Source organism: Gracilinanus agilis, chromosome 1, assembly GCF_016433145.1.
Source record: "Gracilinanus agilis isolate LMUSP501 chromosome 1, AgileGrace, whole genome shotgun sequence".
Lineage (NCBI taxonomy): Eukaryota > Metazoa > Chordata > Mammalia > Didelphimorphia > Didelphidae > Gracilinanus > Gracilinanus agilis.
The window spans coordinates 81,339,271-81,366,731 of record NC_058130.1 but is presented as its reverse complement, the minus strand read 5'-3'; the positions used below and the strand labels follow the sequence as shown (position 1 = coordinate 81,366,731).

General features: G+C 36.0%; 1 protein-coding gene across 1 annotated transcript in view; it reads right to left on the bottom strand.

Moving 5' to 3' along the window:
- The window catches only part of TNS3 (tensin 3), a 199,947-nt gene that overhangs the window by 102,059 nt on the left and 70,427 nt on the right, over positions 1 to 27,461 (bottom strand). The window contains exon 11 of the mRNA XM_044676470.1: positions 15,725 to 16,978. Within this exon, the coding sequence (XP_044532405.1) occupies positions 15,725 to 16,978 (1,254 nt within the window). The remainder of the gene's footprint in view (positions 1 to 15,724; positions 16,979 to 27,461) is intronic.

Sequence of the window (27,461 nt, the reverse complement as noted above, 5' to 3'; positions counted from 1 at the left end):
CTCTCTCTCTCTCTCTCTCTCTCTCTCTCTCTCTCTCTCTCTCTCTCTCCCTCCCCTGCCCCCCAAAGATTCTCCACTAACACTTGTTTCTCTTCCATCCTTTAAAAAAAAACTAACAATTTATCCATCCTTGCTAATTATTTGAGATCACCTAAAATTGGTGCCTCTACTTTCTTTCCTCTCACTCTCTTCCTAACCTTCTACAATCTGGCTTGAGACTTCATTTAAACAGAATTGCTCCCCTCAAAGCCAATAATGATTTCTTAATTGATCCATCTAATGACCTTTTCTCAGTTTTCATTCTTTTGGATTTCTCTGTAGTTTCTGACATTGTTATCACACCTCTAACTGGATACTCTCTCTAGATTTTCATCACACTTTTCTTTTCTCACTCTCCTTCTATAATCCACTCTGCTGTTTTCCTTCAAGTCAGGTCTATTTTCTTTAGGTGTCCCCTAGGGTCTATCCTGGGTCAACTTCTCTCAAAAGAGGATGACTGTTTATTACCAAGATTAAAGTATGCATTCATAGGCAAGATTTATAGAGTTTGCCATCCATCAGTATTCGTATCTGATATAAATATTGCATTTAGGCACAAGTGGAGCCTAGAATTGAATAGAAAGGGGAGAGCAGACTTTTGCTGCCTTCAGGAAAATAATAAGTTGTTTTAATAAAGCTAAGATTCTTAGGAAAGAAACAAAGGCTTCTCTTTTTAATATATTCTATTTGTGTTACTACATAGAAATGATAGAGACTTACAACGTATTCAAAAGAATTCTTTTAAAAAATTAATACATAGAAGGGAAAAGTGTCCCTCAATAAAAAGTATTCCTTCCTTTTCCCAAGATGTCTTTTCCAATATGGCACCAAGGGGGGTTGGTGAGAGAAGAGAATCCCTGGACTATCAGATTCACTGCTCTCCTGCCCTCCAAGTTGCTGCTGAACTCCCAATGTATTAGGAGGAGAATTCTTGAACCACCAGATAATGAGGCTCAAAGACAGATTTGTTAAAAGGAATATGCTTTGAAAACTTTAATGGGCTGTACAAATGGGTAGCTACTGTATATCCCAGCTCTGACTAAGGAAAAGGTTTCTAAATTTCTTTATGTGATGGAACCAGGTCAATGATCATTTCAATTGTTGTCTCATGAACTACTTTGGATGAGCAGGTTTCTTCTCTCCAGAGGGCTTCTGGGAAGCATCAATTGAATTCTAGGATAAATACCTGGTTACAATCCTTACATATCTTGCCTACAGCATTAACTGATAGATTATTTCCAGTTTCTCAACTATAATCTGTTCTATATGATTACATGCATGATAATAATACCTACTAAGATTTATATAAAATTTAAAGAGTCACAAAGTATTTTATTTATGTTTTCTCATTCTTTTCTCACAACCTTGTAAGGTAGGTGCTATAATTATCCACATTTTATCTATTAGGAAATTGAGACTGAAAAATATCAAGTGGCTTACCCAGAGTCATAGAGCTAATGTCTGAGGCAAGATTCCAGATACATAATGAAAGATTAATTGGAAGAATGCCTTATTACCCTCTGGCTCTGCTGCTGAGAGGAAACCATGGGCATTGGGAATTAATTTAAATATACTGAGAGTATAATGAGTCCATGTTTGGGGGAGGGTGTTGTTTTTCTCTTGATAAATAAGAGGTCCCAAAAAGTTCTTTGAAGGCAGAAACAGGAATCTCAGGTAAACAATAAATGGTCCTCAGGGGATATACTCCTCCTCTACTTTAAAAAGATTCTCTCTTAAAAGAGATAAGAGAATCAAAGAATCTCTGAGTAAACCAGGGGTTAAGGAATCCAAGAAGTTTCAGGAGAGTAAACTACCCTGGGAGGATAACTAGGTGTGAATGGGGCTATCAACAGCTGATAATTCTGTTAAAGAGTTAATAAGACACTAATTAGTACCCTCACTTCACTTATCACTAAAATAAATAAATAAATGAATAAATAAACAACTCACAGATAAACTAGGATAGTTGAGAAGTTAAAGGCTAAGTTTTCCAGTATCTCAATAAATCCTACCTAGAGGAAGTCTCTTATTCATTTAAAAGGGAAAGAAGTTCCTTTTATTCTGAAGGCCTGCTTCATGACAGGCTGTGTATCAGAAAGAAGCTCACAGAATCAGAGAATTTAGAGTCCCACAGTACCTCGCAGGCCATTCCTTCCCATACACATTCAAAAGAGAAGCACTATAATCATACTCAGGAAGTATTCATTCACTTTAACTTGAATTAAACACTTATAAGGTACAAGGAATTAAACAAGGGAACAAGACAAAATCTTTAAAAAAATAAATCAATCAGTACAGGCTCTCCCCTCAAGAAATTTATATCAAACTTGGAAAAGCCAGGATTAAGAGAAAAAGGCCAGTAACTCAAAGAAGTATGTTTATTATAAAGAAAGGAATCTATTTGATTTCAGGAAAAGGGGGTGTGTGTGGATATTTCCTGGTTTGCTTACTAGCAATGCAACCCTGGACAAGATACTTAAACTTTTCTTCACTTAAAATCTTGTATATCTGCAGCTATAAAAAGGGGATAAAAATAGATCCACTTGATAGCACTTTTACATGGAACAAGTGAGACAATATCTTTCTGAAAAGCCCTTTGTTATCATAAAATATTATATAAACATTAGTTATTATTATTATTACATGTAATGTACAAACTTCTGTGCTAGAAAGAGAAGAAAATACAAACCATTAATGAATTTCCTAAGAAAAAATCCAGAGAGCCAAAAGGATTTATAAGTTAATTCTATCAAATATTCAAAGAACAATTAACTCTAATATCATAGAAACTATTTTGAAAAAAATAGGTAAAGAAGGAAATTCTTCCAAATTGCTTTTAGGACACAAATATTATGTTGATATCTAAACCAGGAAGAACAAAAATAAAGATAACTATAGACCAATTTCCCTAATGAATATTGATGGAAAAACTATTACCAGGTTGATTTTATGCCAAGATTTCAGGGATGGTTCAATATGAGGAAAACTATCAACATAATTGATCACACCAATAATAAAACCAACAGAAACCCTATGATTATCTCAACAAATGCAGAAAAAGCTTTCAAGATACAACACTCCTTCCTAATAAAAAATTTTAATTAAAAAAATTGAGCTTTCCTTACAATGATAAATTGCATCTATCTAAAATTATTAGAAATCATTATCTGCAATGGGAATAAGATACAACCCTTCCCGATATGATCAGGGTGAAGCAAGGATGCCATCATCACCACTTTTATTTAATACTATCATAGAAATACTAGCTATAGCAATAAAAGAAGAAGGAAAAAACTGAAAGAATTAGAATAGGGAATGAGGAAGTAAAGTTGTCACTCTTTGCAGATGATATGATGGTATATATAAAGAGAACCCCAGAGAATTCACCAAAATATTAATTGAAATTTAAAAATGTTAGCAAAGTTACAGGATATAAACTATCAGCATTTCTATTTACCATAAAAAGTCCCAAAACAAGAGATACAAAGAGAAATTCCATTTTAAAATAACTGTAGACAATATAAAATACCTAGGTTCTGGCTACCAAAGCAACCCAGCAGTTATATGAACACAATTACAAAATACTTTTCACACAAACTCAGTGTGTGAAACAATTGGAAAAACATTAAATGTTCATGATAGAGCAAGTTAAGAAAATAAAAATGACAATTCTACCTAACTTAATTTGCCTATTCAGTGCCTCATCAATCAAACCACATAAAAATTATGTATGAAAAAATAACAAGTTTCATCTAGAAGAAGAAAAGGTCAAGAATATCAAGGGAACTAGTGAAAAAAATATGAAAGAAGGAGGCTTAGCCAAACCAGATCTCCAAATGTATCACAAAACAGCAATTATCAAAACAATCTGGTACTGGTTAAGGGTACTAGATCAAGGAAATACATTAAACAATTAAAAAAAAGGTGTTAATGACCATAGTAATTTAGCACTGAGTAAAACCAAATATCCAAGCTTTGGGGAGAAGAACTCATTATTTGACAAAAACTGCTCTAAAAACTGGAAAACGGTATAGACCAAGATCTTAAATCATACACTAAGATAAAGTCAAAATGGATATTTAAATTAGAAATAAAAGGTGATAGCATAAACAAATTGGGTAAAAGAAAAGTATACATGTCAGACTTATTTAAGGGAAGAATTTATGATCAAATAAAACATAGAGAATATTATGAGAAGTAAAATGAATAATCTTGATTATATTAAATTGTTAAAGTTTTTCTATAAACCAAACCAATGCAACCAATATTAGAAGGGAAACAAATACCTGGGGGGAATATTATAGCAAATACCTCTAATAAAGGCTTCATTTCTCAAATCTATAGAATTGAATCAAATTTATAAAAATAGAAGGCATTCTCCAATTGATAACTGGTCAAAGGATATGAACAGGCAGTTCTCAGATGAAGAAACTAAAATTATCTATAATCATAAAAATATGCTCCAAATCACTATTGATTAGAGAAATTCAAATTAAACCTCACACCTCTCTGATTGACTAATCTGTCCAAAAAGGAAAATTAAAATGTTGGAGGGGAGATAGGAAAATTGGGACACATACATTTTTGGTAGAATTTGACCTGACACAATCATTCTGGAAAGCAATATGAAACCATGCCCAAAGGTTCATAAAATTGTGCATACACTGACCCAGCAATGCCACTACTAGGTCTATATCCCAAAGAAATCAAATGAAGGGGAAGAAGACTTACTCGTACAAAAATATTTTTAGCAGCTCTTTTTATAGTGGCAAAGAATTGAAAATTGAGGGGATATCCATCAATTGGGGAATGACTTCAAAAGTTGTGTTATATGGTTATAACAGAATACTATTGCACCATAAGAAATGATGAAAAGGATGAGTTCAGAAAAACTGGACTTATATGAACTGATGTAAAGTGAAGTGAGCAGAACCAGGAGAACTCTTTATATGGTAAAAGAAATACTGTAAGTTGATTAACTGTTGACTAAATTGTTATCAGCAATGCAAGGTTTTAAGATAATCTCTAGGGATTCAATGAAAAAAAGTTATCTAAAGCCAAAGAAAGAACTGTTGGAGCCTGATTGCAGATCAAAGCATTCCATTGTTCAATTTATTTCCTTTATGAATTTTTCCTTATATATGTGATGTTTCTTCTTTCAGAGCATGAGAAATATGGGAATATGTGTTGCTTGCATGACAGCACTGGTATAATCTATATCAGAATATTTACTAGCTGGGGGCAGAAGGAGGGGAGGTAGAGAATCTGAATTGCAAAATATCATATAACAATTATTAAAAATAGTTCTTAGATATAATTTAAAAAATAAAACAAAAATAATAAAATAAATGAGGTATCTCTACTCTAAAGGACTTTACCGCATAATAGGTGGTAATAGGAGCCATCAGATATATTCCAAAATAACTATAAGACAAAAAAATAAAAATGCTGGGTCAGAATAAAGAGACAAAATCTAGCTGAAACTATAAGGGAACATAAAGAAGAAAATACTTGAGATACCCAAGAATCCCATTCGATAAGAATGACAGTCCAGACCAAATGTAAAGAACTTACACTTATTTGGCAATTTAAAGCTAACAAAACATTTTGTATAATTAAGAAAACTGAAACTTAGTTAGATTAGATAAAGCACTGATTAAGTGCTTACTATGTATAGTCTCAGGGCAGCTAGATGGTATGGTGGATAGAGTAGAGAGATTAAAATTAGAAGACTCAGCTTCATGAGTTCAAATTAATGCTCAGGAGACTTCCAGTGGGGAAATCAAGATGAAGGAGTGAACCAGAGCTACTTCATGTCACCACAAGAATCCTCTCTGACCAAGTTAAAATATTGTCACAAAATGAACACAGGTATGAAAGAAAGAACAAGGAGGCAGAGTGAAAGAATTTTCAAGAAAAGAAAACCTAAATGGTAGGCAGAGATCATCTGGGGAACTGGGGTGAGAGGAAAGCAGAGCCATCAAAAGGTTCCAGCAAGGAAGGAAGAACAAGCCAAAAGCAAGCCACCACCCCAACCCTGGCCCCAGTTGCTGTCCCAGGTTTGGAACATGAGCCCAAGCCAACAGTCAGACTCTGATATCCTGCCTGATCAAATAGTGGTACAAGCTAATGCACACCCCTTGAAATTTCAAGCCTGTGGAGAAGTCTAACTGATCCATGTGGGCCCAGAGCAATGCCAGGATTTCCAGTCTGGGCTTGGTTTAAGGACATAGTATACTATTTGGAGTGGCTGATAGTACTAAGTATTAAATACTCATCTTTCTGCCTAAAGCTCAGGGTATACTCTGAGACAGGGCAATCAAAGGTATGCCTGATTGGATCAAAACCTTAAGCCTAAGCCTGGGGCTAGAATGTGATCAGCCCCTGACCAGATCAAGGTCAGTATGAAATCAAAAGCTTACACCCAAGCCTGAGGCTAGTATTTAAACAATCAGCACAAAGAAAGCAAAGGAAACATATGCAAAGTCAAAAAGAAAAATATGAATTTGACATAAATTCTTGAAGAGCTCAAAAAAAACCCCTTAAAAAACCAATTAAGAGAGGAAAAATGGGGAAGAGAAATGAAAATGATGCAAGAAGAAATGGGCCAATTGAAAAAGGAGAATCAAAAACTTCACAGAGGAAAATCCAGTCTTAAAAATCAGAATTGACCATCTAGAAACTAATGATTACATGAGAAATCAAGAAACAATAAAGCAGAATGAAAGGAATGAAGAAAGAAAAAGAGGAAAACATGAAATATCTTAATGAAAAAGGACTGACCTAGAAAACAAAACTAGGAGAGATAATTTGAGAATTATTTGGACTACCTGAAAGCCATGATCAAGAAAAACTCTTGGACGTCATATTACAAGGAATTATCAAAGATGCATATGAATGATATGTGGAAAAATTAATCAAGGGCTGAAAGAGAAGCTTGCACTGAGAGAAAAGGGAAGGAGAGATAAAGTGGGGTAAATGATATTACAGAGGCATGAAAAATCATTACAGAGAGGGGAAGATAAATGTTTGACAGGGAATGCTTAAACTTTACTCTCATCTTAACTGGTTTAGAGATGGAAAAACAAGTATACTCAGTGGGGTACAGAATTCTATCTTACCCTATAGAGAAACAGACGAGGAATAAGACAAGGGAAGAGGGAGGTAACTGGAGAGAGGAGTAAGTGGGGGAGGAGTGTCAAAAAGCAAATTATTGATCAGGCTATGAGACCTTGGGCAAGTCACTTAGCCCTGTTTGTCTCAATTCCTCATCTGTAAAATGAGCTAGGGAAGGAAACGGCAAACCACTCACAGAAAATTGCAAAAAGGGTCACTAGAAGTCTGACACAACTGAAATGACTCAACAAATAACAACATGTACAGGCACTAGAATGTTAAGAAATATACCCAAGGTCACAAAGATATTAAGTCCTAGAATCAAAATACAAATAAATATCTCTTCTGCCTCTGAATCTAGAACCAGAGAAAGGAGGGGAAAAAAGAAAGCCAAATTAGGAGATGATGGTCCTAAAATCCCAGCACTACCATTTATCCATGTGATATTGAGAAAGACCATTTTGACCTTGAGATTTCCTATCTCTAAAATGGAGTGGTTGAACAAAACGAGCTCTCAGGTCCCTTCAAGTTCTAAATGTAAAATGCCATGAACTATAACCCTACTACCTCCCTAACTGTAGGCAGATTTTTGGGTCACCTCCTTCCCAAATTCGAAGTCTTTGTTCTTTCTTTCCCTCCAAGTCAAACACTCAGTTACCTAATATATCAGGAAACCACATCAGAGATGTTTTTCTCTATTAATTTTTTTTCCTACTGAGGCTCAAATCATTGTTGAAATTTCCCAACTTTCTGCGGGTTTCTAAGTTCATCTGACCAGATGTAAATGTGTTAATTAGTATGCTCTATGTGCCAATGCCCATGGCAATACTGAACATGGTGTTGCATCTCGGGACAGATGGAGCAAGTAGACTATGAGCTGAGTCAAAAATCAGACAGAAGGAAAAGAATATGATGAAATGGATTAGGTAAAATACATGACATTTTCAAGGTCCCGGGTGTTAAACAACCTATTTTATGACAATATTTTTGGGGGATGCTATATGACTATGAATTATGGAATATGAAAATCTCCAAAGAATTTAAAATTTTGAATCATCCAAAGGGCTTGCTGAGCAATAACATAATATGTGAATAGAGAGAGATATGAAGGGAAAAGATGGTAGGATAGTGATAGTAGGTGGTATAAATACCTAAAGAATACTAAGAAACCTAGAAAAAAGGTCCCTGAATATTAGGTGAACATTCTAGAAAATGTATCCAAAAAACAAGTTTGACAGAGACTAAAGATGTGCATGAATTGGGAGTTTTAATACTAGATGAGAAACTTATATCAATGAGATCATAGACTCACTGTAGTGGTAAAGAAACTTTTATACTAATCAATCAACAACCATTTATTAAATGCCTACCATGTGATAGGCATTGGGGATCAAAAATACAAAATCAGATTCAATCAACAGTTTCCCCAAGCAAATACTCAATAAGAGGGTATCTTTTTTTATAATTATAAACAATGGGTAGCATTTATGTAGTACTTTAAGGTCTGTTTGCAAAATGTTTTATCTATGATTCATTCAGTAATTAAATTTGATAACCTTATTCCTGGAATTTGTTTCTTCCCTTATAAGGTAAATGCAAAACAAACTATGTTAGTTTGTGCTTCAAAGGTACCTAATTTTGGTATATTGAAAGAAAGCCTGGAATTGACAAGAATAGTAGGATCAGAGTTAAAAGGGAGGGTATGAAACCAGGCTCTGCAACTTACTGCTTATGTGATCCTGGACAAGTCACTTTACCTCTGGGGCCTCTGTAAAATTAAGAGGTTAAACCTAATGGTCCCAAAAGTTCACTCGAGATCTTAAACGGATTATCTTAAAAAGGGGTTGGGGGAAGGAGAGGCTTGGTTTTGTGTTTAAGTTCAGTTACTGACTATGTAACCTCAGGCTCAAACCTCTCTCAGAACTTGTTTCCTATCAAAATGTGATGAAAAAGTTAGCTATTGTGTTCAATTTTCTTACCTTCCCTTAAATATAAATAATTCATTAAATAACCACTTATATTCATCAATGGGCAGCTAAGTGGCACAATAAATAGAGTACTTAGTCTAGTCAGGAGAACTCATTTTCCTGAGTTGAAATCTGGTCTTAAATACTTACAAGCTGTGTCACCCTGGGAAAGTTCACCCTGTTTGCCTCAATCTCCTCATGTATAAAATGAGCTGAAGGAAATGACAAATAACTCTAAGTATCTTTCCCAAGAAAACTTCAAAAGGGGTCATGAAGAGTTGGATGTGACTGAAAATGACTGAAGAACATTCATTGTGGAATACATATAAAGAGAAATTGAATGTATTAATAAGTTTAATAATAGTGTTAAAGGAATCAGAATGTCCTACTAATTTTGCAGAACCATAGGTTGAGTGATAATATAATGAATAAATATTTTGATAACAATAAATGTATCAAGCCCCCAAGTTATGGAAAAACTATAGAGCCATATTTATACCATCAGCCGAATCTTACATTTCACAAGTTCTTCCAGTTCTCTTGTTATACATTCATTATTTTTAGTAATCTTACCTTCCACCCACTTAAAGGAAATGATCCAAAAAGACTCATTAGCACAAAGAATTATATATGCTTGAGGATAGCTGGAAAGGTCAACAAATGTTGCCTATTGCAACAGTGTAAAAAACAACTGTGTTTCAAGCAAAAATGCTACAAAACTAACCCATATTGTAAAAGAGAATGAAGATCTACCCCCATGATGGAATCAAGTACAAGAAAAGGGGGAAATGTTAAGAATATTGTCTTTAATCCATTTTTTTTTGTCTCAGCAAGGATAAAATGTTGCCATTAGCTATAGAGGCACTGACATGTAAAGGGAATAGGGAATGTTTTTTCCTCAATTTTTTTTTAGTCATTCAGAAATGTTTACAATGGCATATTCTTTTAGAGGCCTTCTTGTCAATGTTTAGCTTTCTCTGGACACTAGTCAATAGAAATATTATAAGATAAAGAGCTCTTTTTGGCAATGAAAAGGTCTAAAATTTAGAAAAATGAATCCAATAATTCATACAATCAGGAGAGACTTTAAAATTCATCTAGGACAATCACCTCATGTCAAAACTAAAGAAGTACAAAGAAGTTAAATTACTTGCCTATGGTCACATAGCTATTCAGAGAGAGACTAGGACTCAAAGGTTTTTTTGGGGTAGGAGGAACTCAATAATTTTCTTCCTCACTCATATGCAAAAAATATTTTTAACATTCATTTTTTTAAGTTCAAAGTTCTCTCCCTCCCTTCCTCGCTTTCCATTTCTCTTGAGAAATTAAACAATCTGATATACATGTACAATTGTGTAAAACATTTCCCTATATTAGTCATTTTGTATGAGACAAACAAAAAATTGAAAAATGTAAAATAAACAATGTTTCAGTGTGCATTCAGATTCCATCATTCTTCTTGGAGGGAGGATAGCATTTTTCATCATGAGTCTTTTGAGAATGTCTTAGATCACTTTATTGTTTAGAACAGTTGTCACTCACAGTTGATCACTATATAATGTTGTTGTTATTGTGTACAATGTTCTCCTAGTTCAGCTTTCTTCATTTTGCATCAGTTCATGTAAATCTTTCTAGATATTTCTGAAATCATGTTTATCATTTCTTACAACACAATAATATTCTAGTACAATCACATACAATACTTGTTTAGTCATTCGTTGTTTGATGGACATCCCCTGAATTTCAATTCTTGGGCACCATAAAAAAAGTTGCTATAAAAATTTTTGTGACAATAGCTCCTTCTCTCATCTTTTTAAATAATCCTCTTTATGATGCAGACTTTGCAATGGTATTACTAACTCAAAGGGCATGCACTGTTTTAAAGTTCATTGGACATAGTTCCAAGATGCTCCCCAGAATGGTGTTATCAGTTCACAACTCTTCCAACAGTGCATTAGAGTCCCAGTTTTCCCACATCCCCTCCAATATTTCTCATTTTCCTTTTCTGTCATATTGGCCAATATGACAGTTGTGAGTGGGTATCTCAAAGTTCTTTCAATTTGCATTTCTCTAATCAAGAGTGACACCGAGCACTTTTTTATGTGACTGTAGACTGTTTTTACTTCTTCAGCTGAAAACTGCCTATTCATATCCTTTGATTGTTTATCAATTAGGAAATATATATATGTGTGTATATTCCGTATATATATATTATATATAATTCAGTTCTCCATATAGTTGGAACTTGAGTGTTCTTGCCTCGTAATCCAATTGTTTGATCAATAAGTAATGCTATTTCTTCTTTTTTAAACCCTTACCTTTCACATTAGAATCAATACTGTGTATTGGTTCCAAGGTAGAAGAATGGTAATAAGGGTTAGGCAATGGGGGTTAAGTGTCCAGGGTCACACAGCTAGGAAGGATCTGAGGTCAAATTTGAACCTAGGACCCCCCTGTCCCTAATTAGGCCTGGCTTTCAATCCACTGAGCCACTCAGCTGGCCCCTACTCATGCTACTTCTCAGCAAGTAGAAATCATAGTCAAGATTTATAACAGATATTTAATTTTTTCCCCTTATTTTCCCTTATTTGGGAAGGCCTGATCTGGGAGAATATCATAACATTTTAAATTTTCTACTATATAAATATACTATGATGAAGATCTCTACTACTGCTACTAGCTAAACCTTGAAGAGTGCTTTAAAGTTTGAAAAATGCTTTTGATAAATTAGCTCGTTTTACCCACTCAACAATCCCAGAAGGGAAATGCTATTATTTTGCAGGTGAGGAAATGGGCTCAGAGAGATTAAGTAACTTGCCAAGGGTCACAGAACTAGTATCTGACACATGATTTGAATTCAAGCATTCCTGACCCTACATCCAACAGTTTATTACATTATGATTAAAAACTGAATAAAATTCTTATTGTTCAACTCATAGCATTTTATACAACTGCAAAGTACCACATAAATGTGAAATACTATAGGTATATTAAGATGCCAGGGGGATTTGCCTCAGTTTTCTCATCTGTAAAATTCCTTTGTAGGGTTGTTGTGAGGATAACATAATATTTGAAAAGTGTTTTACAAAACTTAAATCACTATAAAAATGCTAGCTAATATTATCATCATTGTACTTATTATTATTCTTTGAAAGTCACTTTTTATTTTTTTCTGCCTCCAAATCCAAAACACTCTATCCACTCTACCATCTACCATGTTCTCTCAAAAACAGACAGAATAAACTATGATTCAAGCCAGTTTTCCAAGCTGCAAGAAGGGTGGGAATCCAGAGCCAAAAGATGCTAAGGAATCGATGTATTGGCTAAATGTCCCCTCAAGAGAGAAGCACTTAAAAAATCTTGAATTTTGTCTGAGCTATTGAACCCTCTTTGCCTTTGACACAAAAATCCTGACTGCTTCTGTTATCTCAGCATGAAAGTGACAGGGATTTCTTCAAGAATTTTCTAGCAGAGCTGGACATTCTGGTAGCTAAGCTGGGAGGGCCTGAACGTAGATTCAGTTACTTATCCCAAGACCAGTTTGAAGTCAAAGAAACTCTTCTACAGAGAGCAGGCCACCATCTAACAAGTTTTAGGCCAGAGCAATTCAAGAAGACCAAAATAAAGGTGTGAAGTTGCTGGGATCTATGTGGTTGAAGAGAACACTCACAACCAAAGAAATCAAAGGTCTTGAGGTATTGTCATAATAGATTTAAGCTTAAAAACAATTAAAAACAAGCAAAAACAATTAAAAACAAATAAATTTAAAAACAATTTATTTCTGCCTCCAATAAATATACTGCATTTTAATAATCTATAAGAGACATAAATGACTATTAAAAATGAAGACTTATAGTCCCTTAGAGAGGATATATTTTAAGAAAATGATCATGCTCACTATTGTTAGAGCTAGTATTATAGGAAGCAACATACTATAGTAACATACTAACTTCCCATTTCCCCTTCAACATTTCTCATTTTCCTTTTCTTTCATACTAGTCAACTGATAGGTGTGAGGTGGTAGTATAGAGTTGTTTTAATTTGCATTTCTCTAATCACGAGTAATTTAGAACTTTTTTTTCACATAACTACAGATAGTTTTCATTTCTTCCTCTAAAAACTGCCTGTTCATATCCTTTGACCATTTATCAATTTTGGAATGCTTTATATTCTTAATAATTTAACTCAGTTCTCAATATATCTGAAACTTGGATGTGGGTCAGCATCAATCAATCAAGCATTTATTAAGCACTATGTGCCAGGCATTGTACTAAGCACTCTTGACATACAATAACAAGTAAAAAGAAAGATGATTCTGTCATTCATAAAGTTTACGTTCTAATGGAGAAAAGCAACACAAATAAGGAAGCTGGAAGGGTAGCGGGTGGGATGGTACCCTCCCAAGGGCACTGGGGATAAGTCTGAGGAATTTAAAACAGCTAGTGTGGACTTTTACTCAAAATGGAGATTCAGGGAGGAACTCATCATTTGGAGAATTCAAAGGACAAGGGTACAAATCCTACCTCTCATGAATGCTATCTGACTGACCTGAGCAAATCACTGGACTCAGTTTCTTCATCTATAAAATGTCAAATTAGATGGTCTTCAAGCCTGTTCCACCTCCAGACTGTGATCTTCTGATTCTCAGAATATTATGCTACTGCAGAAAGGGCTCAGACTGCACAGCTGCTTCTCTGTACATATAAGATCAGGGCTCTAGTATCCTACCTAGACAGGGAGTGGTAATTCCCTGTCACTTTTGCAAAGCCTTTCAGATGAGCAAAACCTTTCACTCAACATAATAGAAGAATTGAAAGTAGCATTTGGAAGAGCTCAACATGCCATCCTTTAAAAGAAAAAGGGGAAAAAAAAAAACAAGGCTCACCCATGCCCCACACTAAATTTGATACATTCAAAAGTATTTGGATCCCCTTCAAAGCACTGGTTTTCTCATCATCTCCAAAGTCTCTGAACATGTTCCAGAACTTGTAATCAGATGTTTGGCTACCTCACTTTTCATGCTATCTGAGCCTTTATTCAGTTCATACCATTTTTGCCTTGTTGTAAGAAAAAATATGCAAATTCAGTTTTGAAAATAATTGAATTTGACTATCTGGTCCTTTCACCTAATTCAGTTGCTTCATTATGTCTTGGAGTCAATTCTAGTTCTTAAAAAGTTATTCAGTGCCCTATAAAGCTAAGAAAGCATTGGGTTATTTTTATTATTTATTTACTACTATTGAAATGAAAAAAGGAATAAATTATAAATCATAGAGGAGTAATAATCTGCATCAATGATGGGAGTATCCACTCATGATAAAAAGATCTTGGATTCTGAAGTAATCAGTGTCAGTCAATTAACATTTGTTAAGTGCCTGCTAAGTGCTGAAGGGGATGGGAGGGGGCTGCTCCCTTCCCAATCCCCAGAGGCACCAGAGAATATTTCTCACATGGCCCCCCCTCTGCCCAGTGGCCTAATGGAAAGACTTCCCCCCTCCCCTGTCTGGGATAAGGTGGGGAGAGAGTGGGGCAGGGTGCTCACATGGCATGAGGGTTGCAGTTTAGGCACTCAGTCTCTAAAGCAGGGGTTGGCAACATATGGCTCTTTCTGCAGGAGCCATGAAGTCAATTTTTTTCAGGTGCTGTTACAGGAGCTCGCACTGTGAGCACTGTACAGCTCTCACAAAAAAATTACATTTTAAAAAATGTGGCGTTTATGGCTCTCACAGCCAAAAAGGTTGCCGACCCCTGCTCTAAAAGGTTTGCCATCACTGCTCGAGGCTAAGCACTCAGGCAAATGCAAAAGGGATGAGGCTACCATGCAGTTTTGGTTTGTATCAGTCATTTCAGAGTCACATTTTCCATTTATATTCATTCCTGAAAGTATATGCTTTCTTGTAGATGACTTTTTGGTTCTGTTCTTCCTCTTAAACATGAGAACCATTTTACTCAAAAGGGGGAAAGTCTGTTAAGTTACCATGTTCTCTCCAAACTTCCTTTAAATATATGAGGTGAAGGGAAGAAAATTTTAGCATATGACAAGAATAAGGAGAAGGAAAAGGAGAAGGCTCAAACTTGCCCATGATAGGCAAGTTATTTAATCAGGCAACTCCCTAAATTTGCCTTTTTAAAATCTCAGAATAAGTGAATTATAATCACCATAACTATGCAGTAAAAATGAATATTGCTCAACTATTTCTCTAATAAGAATACCATCTTATACTTGCATAAATTTTAAACCTTAAAAATGTTCTCATGTCCACTGTCTTTCTTTGATCCTCAAAAGAAATCTGTGTTGATAGGATTAACCATATTTTACAAATAGAGAAAATAAGGTCCAAAGAGGTCATACCACTGAAAAGTCGCCAGAGATAAGAATAGAAGCCAGGTCTTGGGATTTTCAGTCAAATGATCTTCCAGTTCTGCCATATTGCATCCATTTATGTCATAAATTATGAGCAAATAAAATTGGAAAGGAAATGCTTTCTATTGTTCATATTATATCCAAGTAAATATAACAAGAGGTGAACTAAGTTTCTCCTGACAAAACTAAAAGAACATCATTCAAAACATTTCAGTAAAACATGACTAAAAAAACTTACCATGTTGGCTGGAATTCCTGCTTATGCTGTCTCCTTTCTCAAGAAATCTATGATTTACCCGTAGTCCTCCTCCTACTTTGTTGTCAGGGGATGCAGATCCATTTGTTTGATTTGCCATGGTATTCATATGAGTTGGGATGGGCTCAAATGTTGGGTCCAATTCCAAGATCAGCCTATTCAGCTGTTCAATGGATTGATCAATATCCAGAGTTGGAGATCCAGGTAAAATTCCAGCATTCAATCCCATGTCAATCCCATTTATCTCTTTCTCTGTTGTTGACCTAGGTTTGAAACTTTCTTGGTAAGAGTGCTGGGATACTTCATTGGGATTTGGTATATTACCAAAACCCCTCTGCACAGCATCCCTGCTGCTGGACCCTCTCGTGGGAGTTAGTGGGACCCTGGATTGGGCTGGAACATAGTTTGAATTCTCTGAAGAATTGTGGATAGCAAACCTCCCCTCACTATCTGTTGCATAGCTGTACTGATGTGCTGCAACTAATTGTTGCTGGCGCACCCATGTCTGAGTAGAATAGGTGCCCTGTCCATAAGTTGGTGTCTGAACTGATACAGTAGGGTTCCTCAAGAGCTGCTGAACCTGCTTGGGCTCACCATTTCCAAATGATCGCTCATACAGAGGATCTACACCGATGCCTAGGTCAGGGGCAAGGGCAATATGGTGGTCTTCCCCAGTGTTGCTCCCAAATCCATCTGATAAGAGAGAATTTTGACTACTTTTGTGACAAGTAAAGTTTCCAAGATGACTGGAGTGTTGACCTTCTGAAGAGGATAAAGTCCCAATACTGTCCACACTATGTAAGTCATGGTTGGGCATCTCATCATCTAGGATGTCTGTCTCTCTGTCTTTCAGCTTGGAGTCTCCATTCACATGAACCTGGGCTGGTACTACGTGACGAGTCCCACTGTACTTATTTCGAGCATCAGTCATATCCTTTGGGGAGCTTACAGGGTCTTCTAATCCAAACCCACTGAGGAGCTGGTCCAGTTCTGCCTTTTCTTGTGGACTCAAACCCCTTTTGGAGCCTGGAGCTGAGCGCTCTTCAGTCTTGTCTGTCCTTACTGAGGCAGTGGAGTGGCCTGAATCACTGCTAACAGATAGGGTATGGTCACTGTGATCAGGGCTATTGGTCACTGGAACAACCTGAGTTCCACTAGGGATGCTGTTGTCAGATATGCTCTTCTTTCTCACTTTAGCATAAAGGCTGCCATCAATGGGACCTTGAGTATGTAATACTGGATGGGTGGAGAGAAGAAAAAAAATATATTGTTAAATGAAAGTTTAAAACATCTCTAGAGTTAGAGGTAAACATTTTTACTGTTATTAATTACACCAATGACTAATGCATTCAGTAATTCCATTAGCTTAGAGAAGTATCATGCGGTAAGAACCACAGCCTGGCATTCTTTTATCACCCTAAACTATACCTTTCACTTCATAACAAAGGTCTCGTAAAGAACTCTCACTGTCTCTGCTCTCTGCCTCTGTCTGCTGTCTGTCTGTCTGTCTGTCTGTCTGTCTCTCTCTCTCTCAAGTTGAGGAAGATAAACAAAAATGTCAGCTCAAAAGTTTGTGGCCATCTCTGCTTTATCTTACTCTGTACTGAATTGCGGTCATACAATAACAAGAATGGAAAACCCATGCTCTCTGGGCACCTGGAATTTGTGAGACATGATGAACACACATTCTGTAACAAACTGACCACAGCTTTTGAAACGTTCAGGAGAGACATGTTTTAAGTATGTGTCTCAGGGCTCCTAGTCTGTCAGTGAATGTTGAATGCATTATCATGGGTCAATGACTATTGGGGTTTCTACACACCCCACCCCCTTCTTTTGCAAAAGTCTGAAGAAATGTCAGGCACTCCATCAAAGGCAACTGCTCCTAAGCAGCATGTCAGAACACATACCTGTCTGGCTAAGGAGGCATACACAGAAAAAACCAAAAGAATTCCTTCTTATTTTGGCTTTACTAATGACAGAGAAACCCTGTCATGTTACACTGCAGATGTAATAAAAGGAAGTGAGTATCTGGCTCAAGGTGAGCAATCATGTAATACCCTCATGTAAATATAACAGGAGAGAATATAAGGGAATGGGGAAGGAGTGTGTGTGTGTGTGTGTGTGTGTGTGTGTGTGTGTGTGTGTGTGTGNAATGGGGAAGGTGTGTGTGTGTGTGTGTGTGTGTGTGTGTGTGTGTGTGTGTGTGTGTGTGAATGCATAAGTATCCTAAAAGGTAAAGATCTTCATTGAAATGAAGAATACGTAGCATTCAGAAGGGGTTTGTACATAGAACTACAATCTGTGGGGGCGGGATGGATTTGGATGGCAAATTTAAAGTACACACTATAAGGTCAATTGTGTCCACTCTAGATTTTTGTAAAAAGTAACTTGCTAGTATACATGGACTTACTGAGTCATAAACTCTTAAATCCCTGAGCCAACCCACAAAGAGATTCTATAAAACACTTAAAAGAATCAACTCTCTCACTTTCTCATATGTACAACTGGATCTTTAAGTCCTCATGATCCCCGTCCCCATAATGACCACCTTGCATTTATTTGTGGAATTTCATGTGAAAATGAAGACTCTTCAGGTGATTACTGAAAATAATGAGTAAACTGACCATTGAGAGATATCAATGTTATAATAGATCATATTATAGGGAGGGCATATCTTGACTACCATTCTATATATGATCATAAATAATTATAAGATGGGAAATATGATTGGAAATAATTATATTGCAAAATTTATAAATAATTTTTCTTGAATTTGTTTTGTAGTTCCAAACAACCGTGTATTGAGGTCTTTATTTTTCATGGAGTTTTTATTATTAATTGCACAAGGGAGAGCAAGTTAGTGAGAGGGGAAAAGTAATAAAAAAATTGCCATAAATTAGATGAAAAGGATTAGTGCTTTAATGCTATAATTATAAACCCAAGAATGAGTTGGAAAACAGTTCCTCTAAGATATAATTGACATATAGTCCAAATTGCAAACCAACAATTTCTCACCATAAACAACTGTTCAGAAATTATACTTTAGAGATTAACTAAGTATAAGCAGTGTTTATTTTTTTAAACCCTTACCTTCTGTTTCAATATCGACTGTAAGACAAAAGAGCAAAATGGGGTAAAGTGACTTACCCAGGCTCACATAGCTAGGAAGTATCTGAGTTCAAATCTGAACCTAGAACCTCCCATCTCTAAGCCTGTCTCTCCATTGGCTGAGCCATCTAACTTCCCTAAATTCTATATATCTGAATTGGGACTGAAAATACTTGCCCCCCACACACAGGGAAACAATTTTCAATACAATTAAATAAGCATTCACAAATTGCTAACTTTGTGTCAAGCAGCATTGTGCTAGAGCTAGAGCTACAAAGAAAAAAATTATATAGTGACTAAAAGTCAGACATCTCATATGTATTGTATGATACTATATAACTACTAATATATCATTCATTGTACTAAATGATGAACATATAAAGCACTAATGGCAAAAAAAGTCCTTGCCCTTGAGTAGTTCACATTCTAATGTTGAAGAAAATATGCAAAATATATATAAGTACATATGTCATATGTATTATATATAACATAATGTATATGGGAAAAAATCTTTGTACATTTTTTATATTTCCAAACATAATAGTGCTTCTCAAAAACAAAAAATAGCCATGCTTCAGTCAAGCAAGGAATGGATGAACACACATCTAGAAGGCGCCTGAACTGGTTACACATGAGGTGGTGGAGATAGAAAAACAAAGTTGTCATAGAGTCAGCCCCAAAGGAGATGGCATTCTTGGGTGGAATTATCAAGGTAATTTGGGAGGGAAGCACTTGAAGCTGGGGATCAAGGTATATCTCATGCAAGAGGGGAAGCTTGACCTGAAGGAAATAATGGAAAGGAAAAAAAAGGATATAAAATATTCTCAGCTGTAGAAATGAAGAAATGCATCCCATAAATGGGGGTCATGTAAAAGGAAAAAAGATAGGAAATGGAGTGCCTGTTGTGAGGAACAGAAAGAAGTCCAGTTTGGCTGGATCAAAGAGTGTATAAAATTAAGTATGTAATAAGGCCAGAAAATAACTTGGATCTAGTTTGAGAAGGGTTTTATATGCCAAACTTTTATCATAGAGGTAATAGGGTGTGTTATTGAGCAAGGGAGTGCCAGAGTTAGACCTGCCCTTTAGAAATATTACTCTGGCAGCTATGGGGAGGATGGATTAGAGAGGAAAGAAGAGATTCAGGGCAGTGAAACTAATCAAAAGGCAATAGCAATCAGGCATAGGAGAGGTGATGATGGTGATGATTGTGTGAATGAATGAAAAGGGATGAATGACAAAGATGTTTATAGAAGCAAAAAATTGACAGGACAGCAGCTGACTGGCCATGGGAAAAGAAGGAGAGAGCAGAGCCAAGAAAATGTTTGAATTTGTCCTGTACTACAACTCCTTCCCCATCTCAACCCACCAATAATATATCAAAAATTGGTCTTCCCCTCATTTCTTTTGGTCCAAACTAGTTATTTCAGAATGGGAGGAATTCACAGAGTGGGGACAACCCCTGAATTCAAAGGGCCCTTAATTGTCTCAGGGAATTGCCTAGGCTTTGTACACTGTCACACAACCAATAGAGGAAAGAATTGTCTCAAGTTTGACTGATTTTTTAAATTGCCATTCTCTCACCAATATTAATGTTGGGTTTGAAAAACAAACTAATTGTAGAAAATAAGCTATCTAAAATATAAACAAAATGGGGTACTCAATGAAATTGTAAAGGGGGGGTTCATTGACTTGGGGAATAATGAGAAACCTTGGCTTTTGTTTGTTTTCTGCAACTACTGAAAGATTGATCTACCTCAGCAGGTTCTTAGGGCTAGCCAGTGTTACTGCAAGGCAGCAACTACCTTTTTTCAAGAATGGTTTAAATACTTAAATATTTAAAGGTTCCCTCCTAAGAACTGTCTTGTAATGGAGTTACAACTTTGTATTCAATGCTTCTACTTTTTCTAAATAACACTTCTATTTTCTCCTTTTAACTTAATATTAGTACAGCTAGAGAAATTATTTTTGGTCACAATAATTTTCAGTACCTCTGTAATTCAGAGCACAGGCTAAGTAGATCTTAGAATATTAATACTTCAAATCAAAGTATCACTGAGTGTTAGTTGGCCATGCCTACCAGAGCTTTTTCTCTATTGGCATGATTGTAAGTTCATGGTCTCCAGATTTCTAAGCAGGTCTTTATCAGAGTAATAATAAATCGCATTTCACATTCTGTAGCTTACACAAATCTGGCTCTATGTGGTAAGTAGCACAGGTATTATTATTTTCATTTTACAGGAATAGAATCCCTTGGCAAGTCTATTAGCCTGTCTAAGCCTCACTTTGCTCTTCTGTAAAATGAGGTAGTGAGAGTAAGTCCTGAGTTTCCAATCTTTTTTAGTTCCCAAAACTTGTGTTTTCAAGAAATCCTTCCATATTCTCTATTCAAAAGGAAACAAAATAATACTAGAGTTTACATTAACATTATCGATAAGAAAAAAGTAAAAAGATTAACTCATCCCCCACTTTTCTGCCTTAACAAACTTGTCCCATTCCCTGAGGTGCACATATTACAAAATTGGAAACCGCTTGACTAAATGATCTCTAAGGTTTCTCCCAGCACTAAATTCTGTGATTCTGAGGGTGAGAGATCAATTGACTTGTCCATGATCAGGTAAGTATCAAATCTAGGCTTTAAGCTACTATCTTCCAACCAGTAATCTTAACTTCACAATATAACAAATAGGGTGGTTCCTATAATACCTGTGCCAAGAGGGCAGGGATTCTATAACATACACATAAGAAGTAAAAAAAAAAAAAAAACTGCATATAACACAAGGAGGTCAAAGGCTGAAAGAAAAGCACACAGCCAGTCCAAAATATTTAGAGCAATATTAAGTTCTTTCTGTAGTAAACCAAAAAATGGAAGCAAAGTAGATCCCATCAACTGGAAACTATCTAAAAGGATGAGAAGTTGGCAAGAGGTGAGGTGGTCACATTTTATTAAGCTCCTTTATATATCAAGGCACTTTATACCCCAATTTATCCTCACAACAACCCTACAAAGTAAATATTATTATGATATCCATTTTCTAGTTGAGGAAACTGAGCCAGAAAGAGGTTAAGTAATTTGCCCAGGGTCATGCAGTTACCATGTTCAAATATGAAATCAGGGTTTCCAGTCTCCTGACCCAGAGCTCTGTCCACTGTACCACTTGGTGGCCTCTAAACAAATAGTGGTACATGCATATACCATGTTATCAAGAGCTTCACTGTATCCTAAGGACTGTGGGCCTTTTCCATCTTGCTTACAGGAGAACCATCAACATATTTTGAGTTCCTCCTATAGAATGAGAGTTCCTTCAGAGTAGAGGCTTTTTTAGTTTTCTATTTATATCGCCAGCACTGAGCACAGGTCCTTAATAAATGCTTCATTCATTCAATCATCAGGCATTTCTGTGCTATAGGAAATGCTGAATATGAATTTAGAAAAATGTGAGGAGATTTATAGGGATATAAAACCAAGTGAGCAGAACAAGGAAAGCAAAATACAACTTAACAACAATGTAAATATTAAGAACAAAACACAATGTAACTATAATGTTCAAGCTTGACCTCTGTAAAGAGATATAAAAATATTCCTCCATCTTTTCTTCAAGAGTTTAAGAGATAGTGGGTGAAGAACACTGTATACATTCTCGGATTCAGTGTGGGTTAGTTTTACTAAAATATATATATATATATTTTTTTTTTTTTCTTTTTAAGAGTGTAGCGTTTTTTTTATAGCCCAAGGCAGAAAGAACTCTCTTATTCAAATCAAAGATCATTTTCCCTTTTTATGAGTTGTTTTGCTTACTTTCATTCAGAAAAAAACATCACTAGAAGTTCAAAGATTGGAGGAGCTTAAGAATGGAGAGAACAATGATTAATCAGTTAATTCATTCAACAAACATTTATTTAGGGTTTAGCAAGCTGAACTAATTAGCATTTCAAAGAATGGTGGCAACAAGTGACTGGGGACTAAAACTCAGCAAGGGAAGTTCAGATCCACAAAATCACTTAGTAATCTGATGAGGAAGGAATTCTCACCTTCTCTTTTCTCCCTTCCTTTCCTTCTTTTACTCTCTTCACCCCATTTCTTTCCCTTTCATTCCACATCTTCATCACTCTAACCAAAATTCATTGTATTTGTCCAATAAAGTTTTGTGTTCCCTGTCCTTAACTTAAAAAGCAGATGATGTCAATGTTTTATGCTTCCCAAGTAGGTGGTTCAGTGAATAATGCCAGGCCAGGAGTCAGCCAGACCTGAGTTCAAAGATGGCCTCAGCCACTTCTTAACTACGTGACCTCTGGCCAACTTTGCCTTGGTTTCTCTATTTGTAAAAAGAGCTGGAGAAGGAGATGACACACCACTCCACTATCTTTGTCAAGAAAATTCTAAATGGGGTCAAACACCACTGAAATAACTGAATGTTGTATTTTGATATTGAAATATGTATTACTGTATTAATTCCATTGTTGTTGTTGTGTGAGGTGGGAGTAGGGAAGGAGAAAAAGCGAATGAGTTATTGACCCTTGAGAATGACAAAGGTCATTCACTGATCCTTGCACTAGACCTTGAATTACTACAGAGTAATAGGGCAATATTTTTCTAAACACATGTTCTTTTATAAGTGCCAAACCCATATTAGGGCCTGACCTCAAAAACACCACATATAGTGAACACTGTCCTACTCACCTCACCATGAATATGAGTCACTCTGTACCACCCAGTAAACAGAATTTACCAGAGTGAAACTATTTACATGAGATGGATGGCAATATATGTTTTCAATGTGCTATAAGGGAAAAGCTCACGTTTCTTACAACCATAGCTTTCCAGAGACAGGCCTACATCAGGGCAGGAGGGAAAAAAAGCATGTTACATGCCATCACACGCTTGAAGAAAAGAAAGAAAGAAGTATTACAATATCCATTATGGAAACATGGCAGAAATATTGACGCTAGCATGGTGTATAAATGAGGTACATGAAATTATAATAAAATGAGACAATATTTGGCAGCATGCACTAAACTATGAAGTCATGTCTTTAAAAATGCCTACCTTCTAAAATAAAAACTTCTGGAAGTCATTGATCACTTCACATAACACTTAAATTGTGATGTACAAGCTAGCTAGTTTTCAAATTTTTAAAAAGAAAAAGAAAATTGGAATCATGTTTAAACTGATCACAATATGAAAATAAATTCAACGAAAACCAAATAACCCATGAGTATCATTTAAAGGAAAGTACACTGGACATTCTTCCTGAATTGTCTCCCTGTCTGAAATCCTTCCTGACTCCAGTTCATCCTCCACAAAGTTACCAAAATGATTTTCCTGAACAGTAGATCTGATAACATCCACCACTTCAAACTTCCCTTGACCCTTCCCTTTACCCTGTACCCACATATCATCCAGAAAGTCCTTGTTACCTCCAGGATCATATATAAATTCTACTAGTTTGGTGTTACAAGCCAATCACAACCTAGCCCCCACCAACCTTAACAATAACTTCCTCCAGATACCCTTCCATTCTGCCAGTGTCCTCCTCACTGTTCCCCATATTTGACAATGAACCAATTTCCCCTCCTCTATCTCTCATGCCTAGGACACATTCTTCCTCACCACTACCACCTTTAGGAATCCCCTTTACTAACGGAGATGATACCAGGTGTTTAGTCATAAATCTTCCTTTTAGACTCAGCTCAAGGGCTTTATAAAATAGGACCTTCAGCTACGATTACTTGTGTTGTTTCATAGGTCTTTTTTGTATGCATATACATATACATGTGTATGTAGGAATGTATGTATGTTCCTGTTATTTCCCTGATTAGAAGATAAACTACTTAAAAGAAGGTACTCCTTGTTTGTACCCTAGTGCTATATCTCATAGTGCATAACACAAAGCAGGCCCTTAAATGATTGTTAATTAGGAGTGAAGAGACCTGAACTGGAGCCCTAGCTCTGTCACTGGATAGATAAATAAATTCTGAAGTCATTATTTAACCTCTCTATGATGCTCAAGTACCTCATTTGCTAAATTGGGTAATAACATTTGCTTTATCTTTTTCACAGGTAAAATGAGTAAGGATCAAATGAAATAATGCATGTATAAACTCTTTCAAAAGTATAAAGCATACAAAAATTGATAGCTTTGAGGAGTCAATTCCACTAGGTCTCAGTTTCCCAACATATAATGCCAAAGAGTTAAATTAGATAATCTCTAATAACATTTCCATCTTTAACATTCTATGAGTCTCAACTCGATCCTAAAGGAAAGTTATGAGAAGGACCCTCATGCTGCACTCTGCAAAAGTTGGGAGTAGGGCATGGAATCCTGTGTAAAATGCCAGACTTTTTCAAACACTATGCTTAATTTGCTGGGCTGTTTTCTTCTCTTTTTCATTCTTTTTTTTATTTTTCAGAAAAATTTTCCATGGTTACATGATTCATGTTCTTACTTTCCCCTTCATTCCCCCCCACCCCCACCCCCATTTTGCCTCCCCCCCCATCCTCAATAAGGAAATGCTTTCTGAGAAAGGAAAAGGGAAGTATATATTGGGAAATGTATATGATATAAAAACAGAGATAATAAAAATATATTTTAAAACTTTCTGTGCACTGGTGATTATACTATTATATAGGGCACAATCTTGTTGTGACAGCGACAATACAATCTCTCTGATTCTCAGGCTGATGAAAAGAAATATGAGATCATGGAAGGAACAAGAGACTTGAATACAAAAGACATGAGACAAGTCCTGTCTCTGACATGAACTCCTGTGTGACCTAAGGTAAGTTACTGAATTTATATTGATTGAACATTTATTCACCTATAAATGGAGAGAACAATACTTGTTCTGCCTATATCAAACAGAGGAGATGAATATAGCCTTGTATTAGTGTAAATCATAACATCAATACAAATGTGAGTTGCAGTTTGGATGATCTGTCTGTTTACACAATTACTTCCCCTTTATCCCTAATGCCCAAACTCTGCAAGCTTCATGCTCACTTCCATGACAGAGGGGTACAATATTTGGTCAAATGTATGAAAGAAGTCGGACTGTCCAGATGGAACCCTCAACGGTACTCTCAAGTTCTAATGGCATTTCCAAAGAATTTATGATCCACTCACTCTTTTGATATGTTTATGATCCTCACTGAACTAATCTCTTTCTCACCTTGCAGATCATAGCCCTGAGCTCAGCTCCCTCCTTGGAAACAGGGAAGGAAAGTAAGCCTTCCTGAGCACCTTGTTTTTTTGTTTTTGTTTTTCCTCAGCTTTAATGTTAATTTTTTTGTCTTGTTCAACTGAGACTCTCTGTCTTCAACACCAGACAGAGGCAATCAAGGAAAGACAGGGGCCACTGAGAGCCATACACAACATTAGTCTTAGGTTAGTGTGGTGGTACCAGCCAAATAAGGCTTCCCTAAATCTTCATATCATGTCTAAGAATTTGGAACAGGTCTAGCATCTCATGAATAGGAAAGTCATGAATGACCTCTTCCACTGACAGCAGTAGCCACAATAGTCACAAATTAGACTATCTTATAATCACCTTGAAAGAGGCAACATTACAAAAAATATAGAATCCTACGTTCAAAAGCATTTGGGAGATTTTGCTCAAACCTAGATAGAAGAATTGATAAAACTCTGGAACTGGCAAATTTAAGCCATAAAAAGATTGTGTCTTCATTATAGCTGATAGCAGAATTTAACAAAACCCTTAGTGAGTGCCTACTTCATGTGATAATAGCCAATGAATTTATGCTCTCTATATATCCTATTTCAGTTCTTTCTCAAAACAACCTTCTGGGGTTCGTTATCCTCATTTAACAAATGATGAAACTAGGGCTCAAAGCATTTAAGATATCTGTCCATAGTCACACAGCTTTGCCAGAGGTAGGATCAAAACTTATGTCTCTCAATTCCATGTCCTGTCTAGGCTGGCTCTCTGAAAGGAAATATTTGTTAAGCTGGACTGAATAAGGCCTCCTACATTAGAGACTGTTTCATCAGATGAAAATTCAAAACCTAATTTTTTGAAGCTAAGGTCCGGCCCAAAGGTTCTGAAATGGTTCCCCCTGCCCCACAGATTTTTTTAAAGTTCATATAAGTACCCAAATACCAAATCCTGGTTCTGAAATGTGGCCTGTGGCATTAGAAGAAGATTGTCCTCAACCACAATGTCTTCCTCATGTTCCAACAGATTTGTGAATTTTCAGACTAAATCACAACTCCCTAAATCCCTCTCTCCTCTCCTGGCATTGCTAGTAAATTGCTCTCTCTCTAAAAAATCACACTTACGGATAAGAGAAATGTTTACGGAACAAATGAATCAGCTAATAGTGGTAAGAAGATTTATGAAAAATGAATTTCCCTGCTTCTGCATAATTAAAGATTCACTTAATTAGTGCAAGACTATTTTTCATTCCATAGAAAACCAAAGCTGTAGAATTATATGCCCAATTTTAACTTTAGAAAATGCTATCTTTAATCTACAAAATTCAGAGACACTATGACTTTAATATATTACAGACTCAGATCAAATGAACCCTTTTCTCTTTCTTTTTACTAAAACCAGAAGATGATGATAAACTGCTAAGAATCCCACAGGCTTG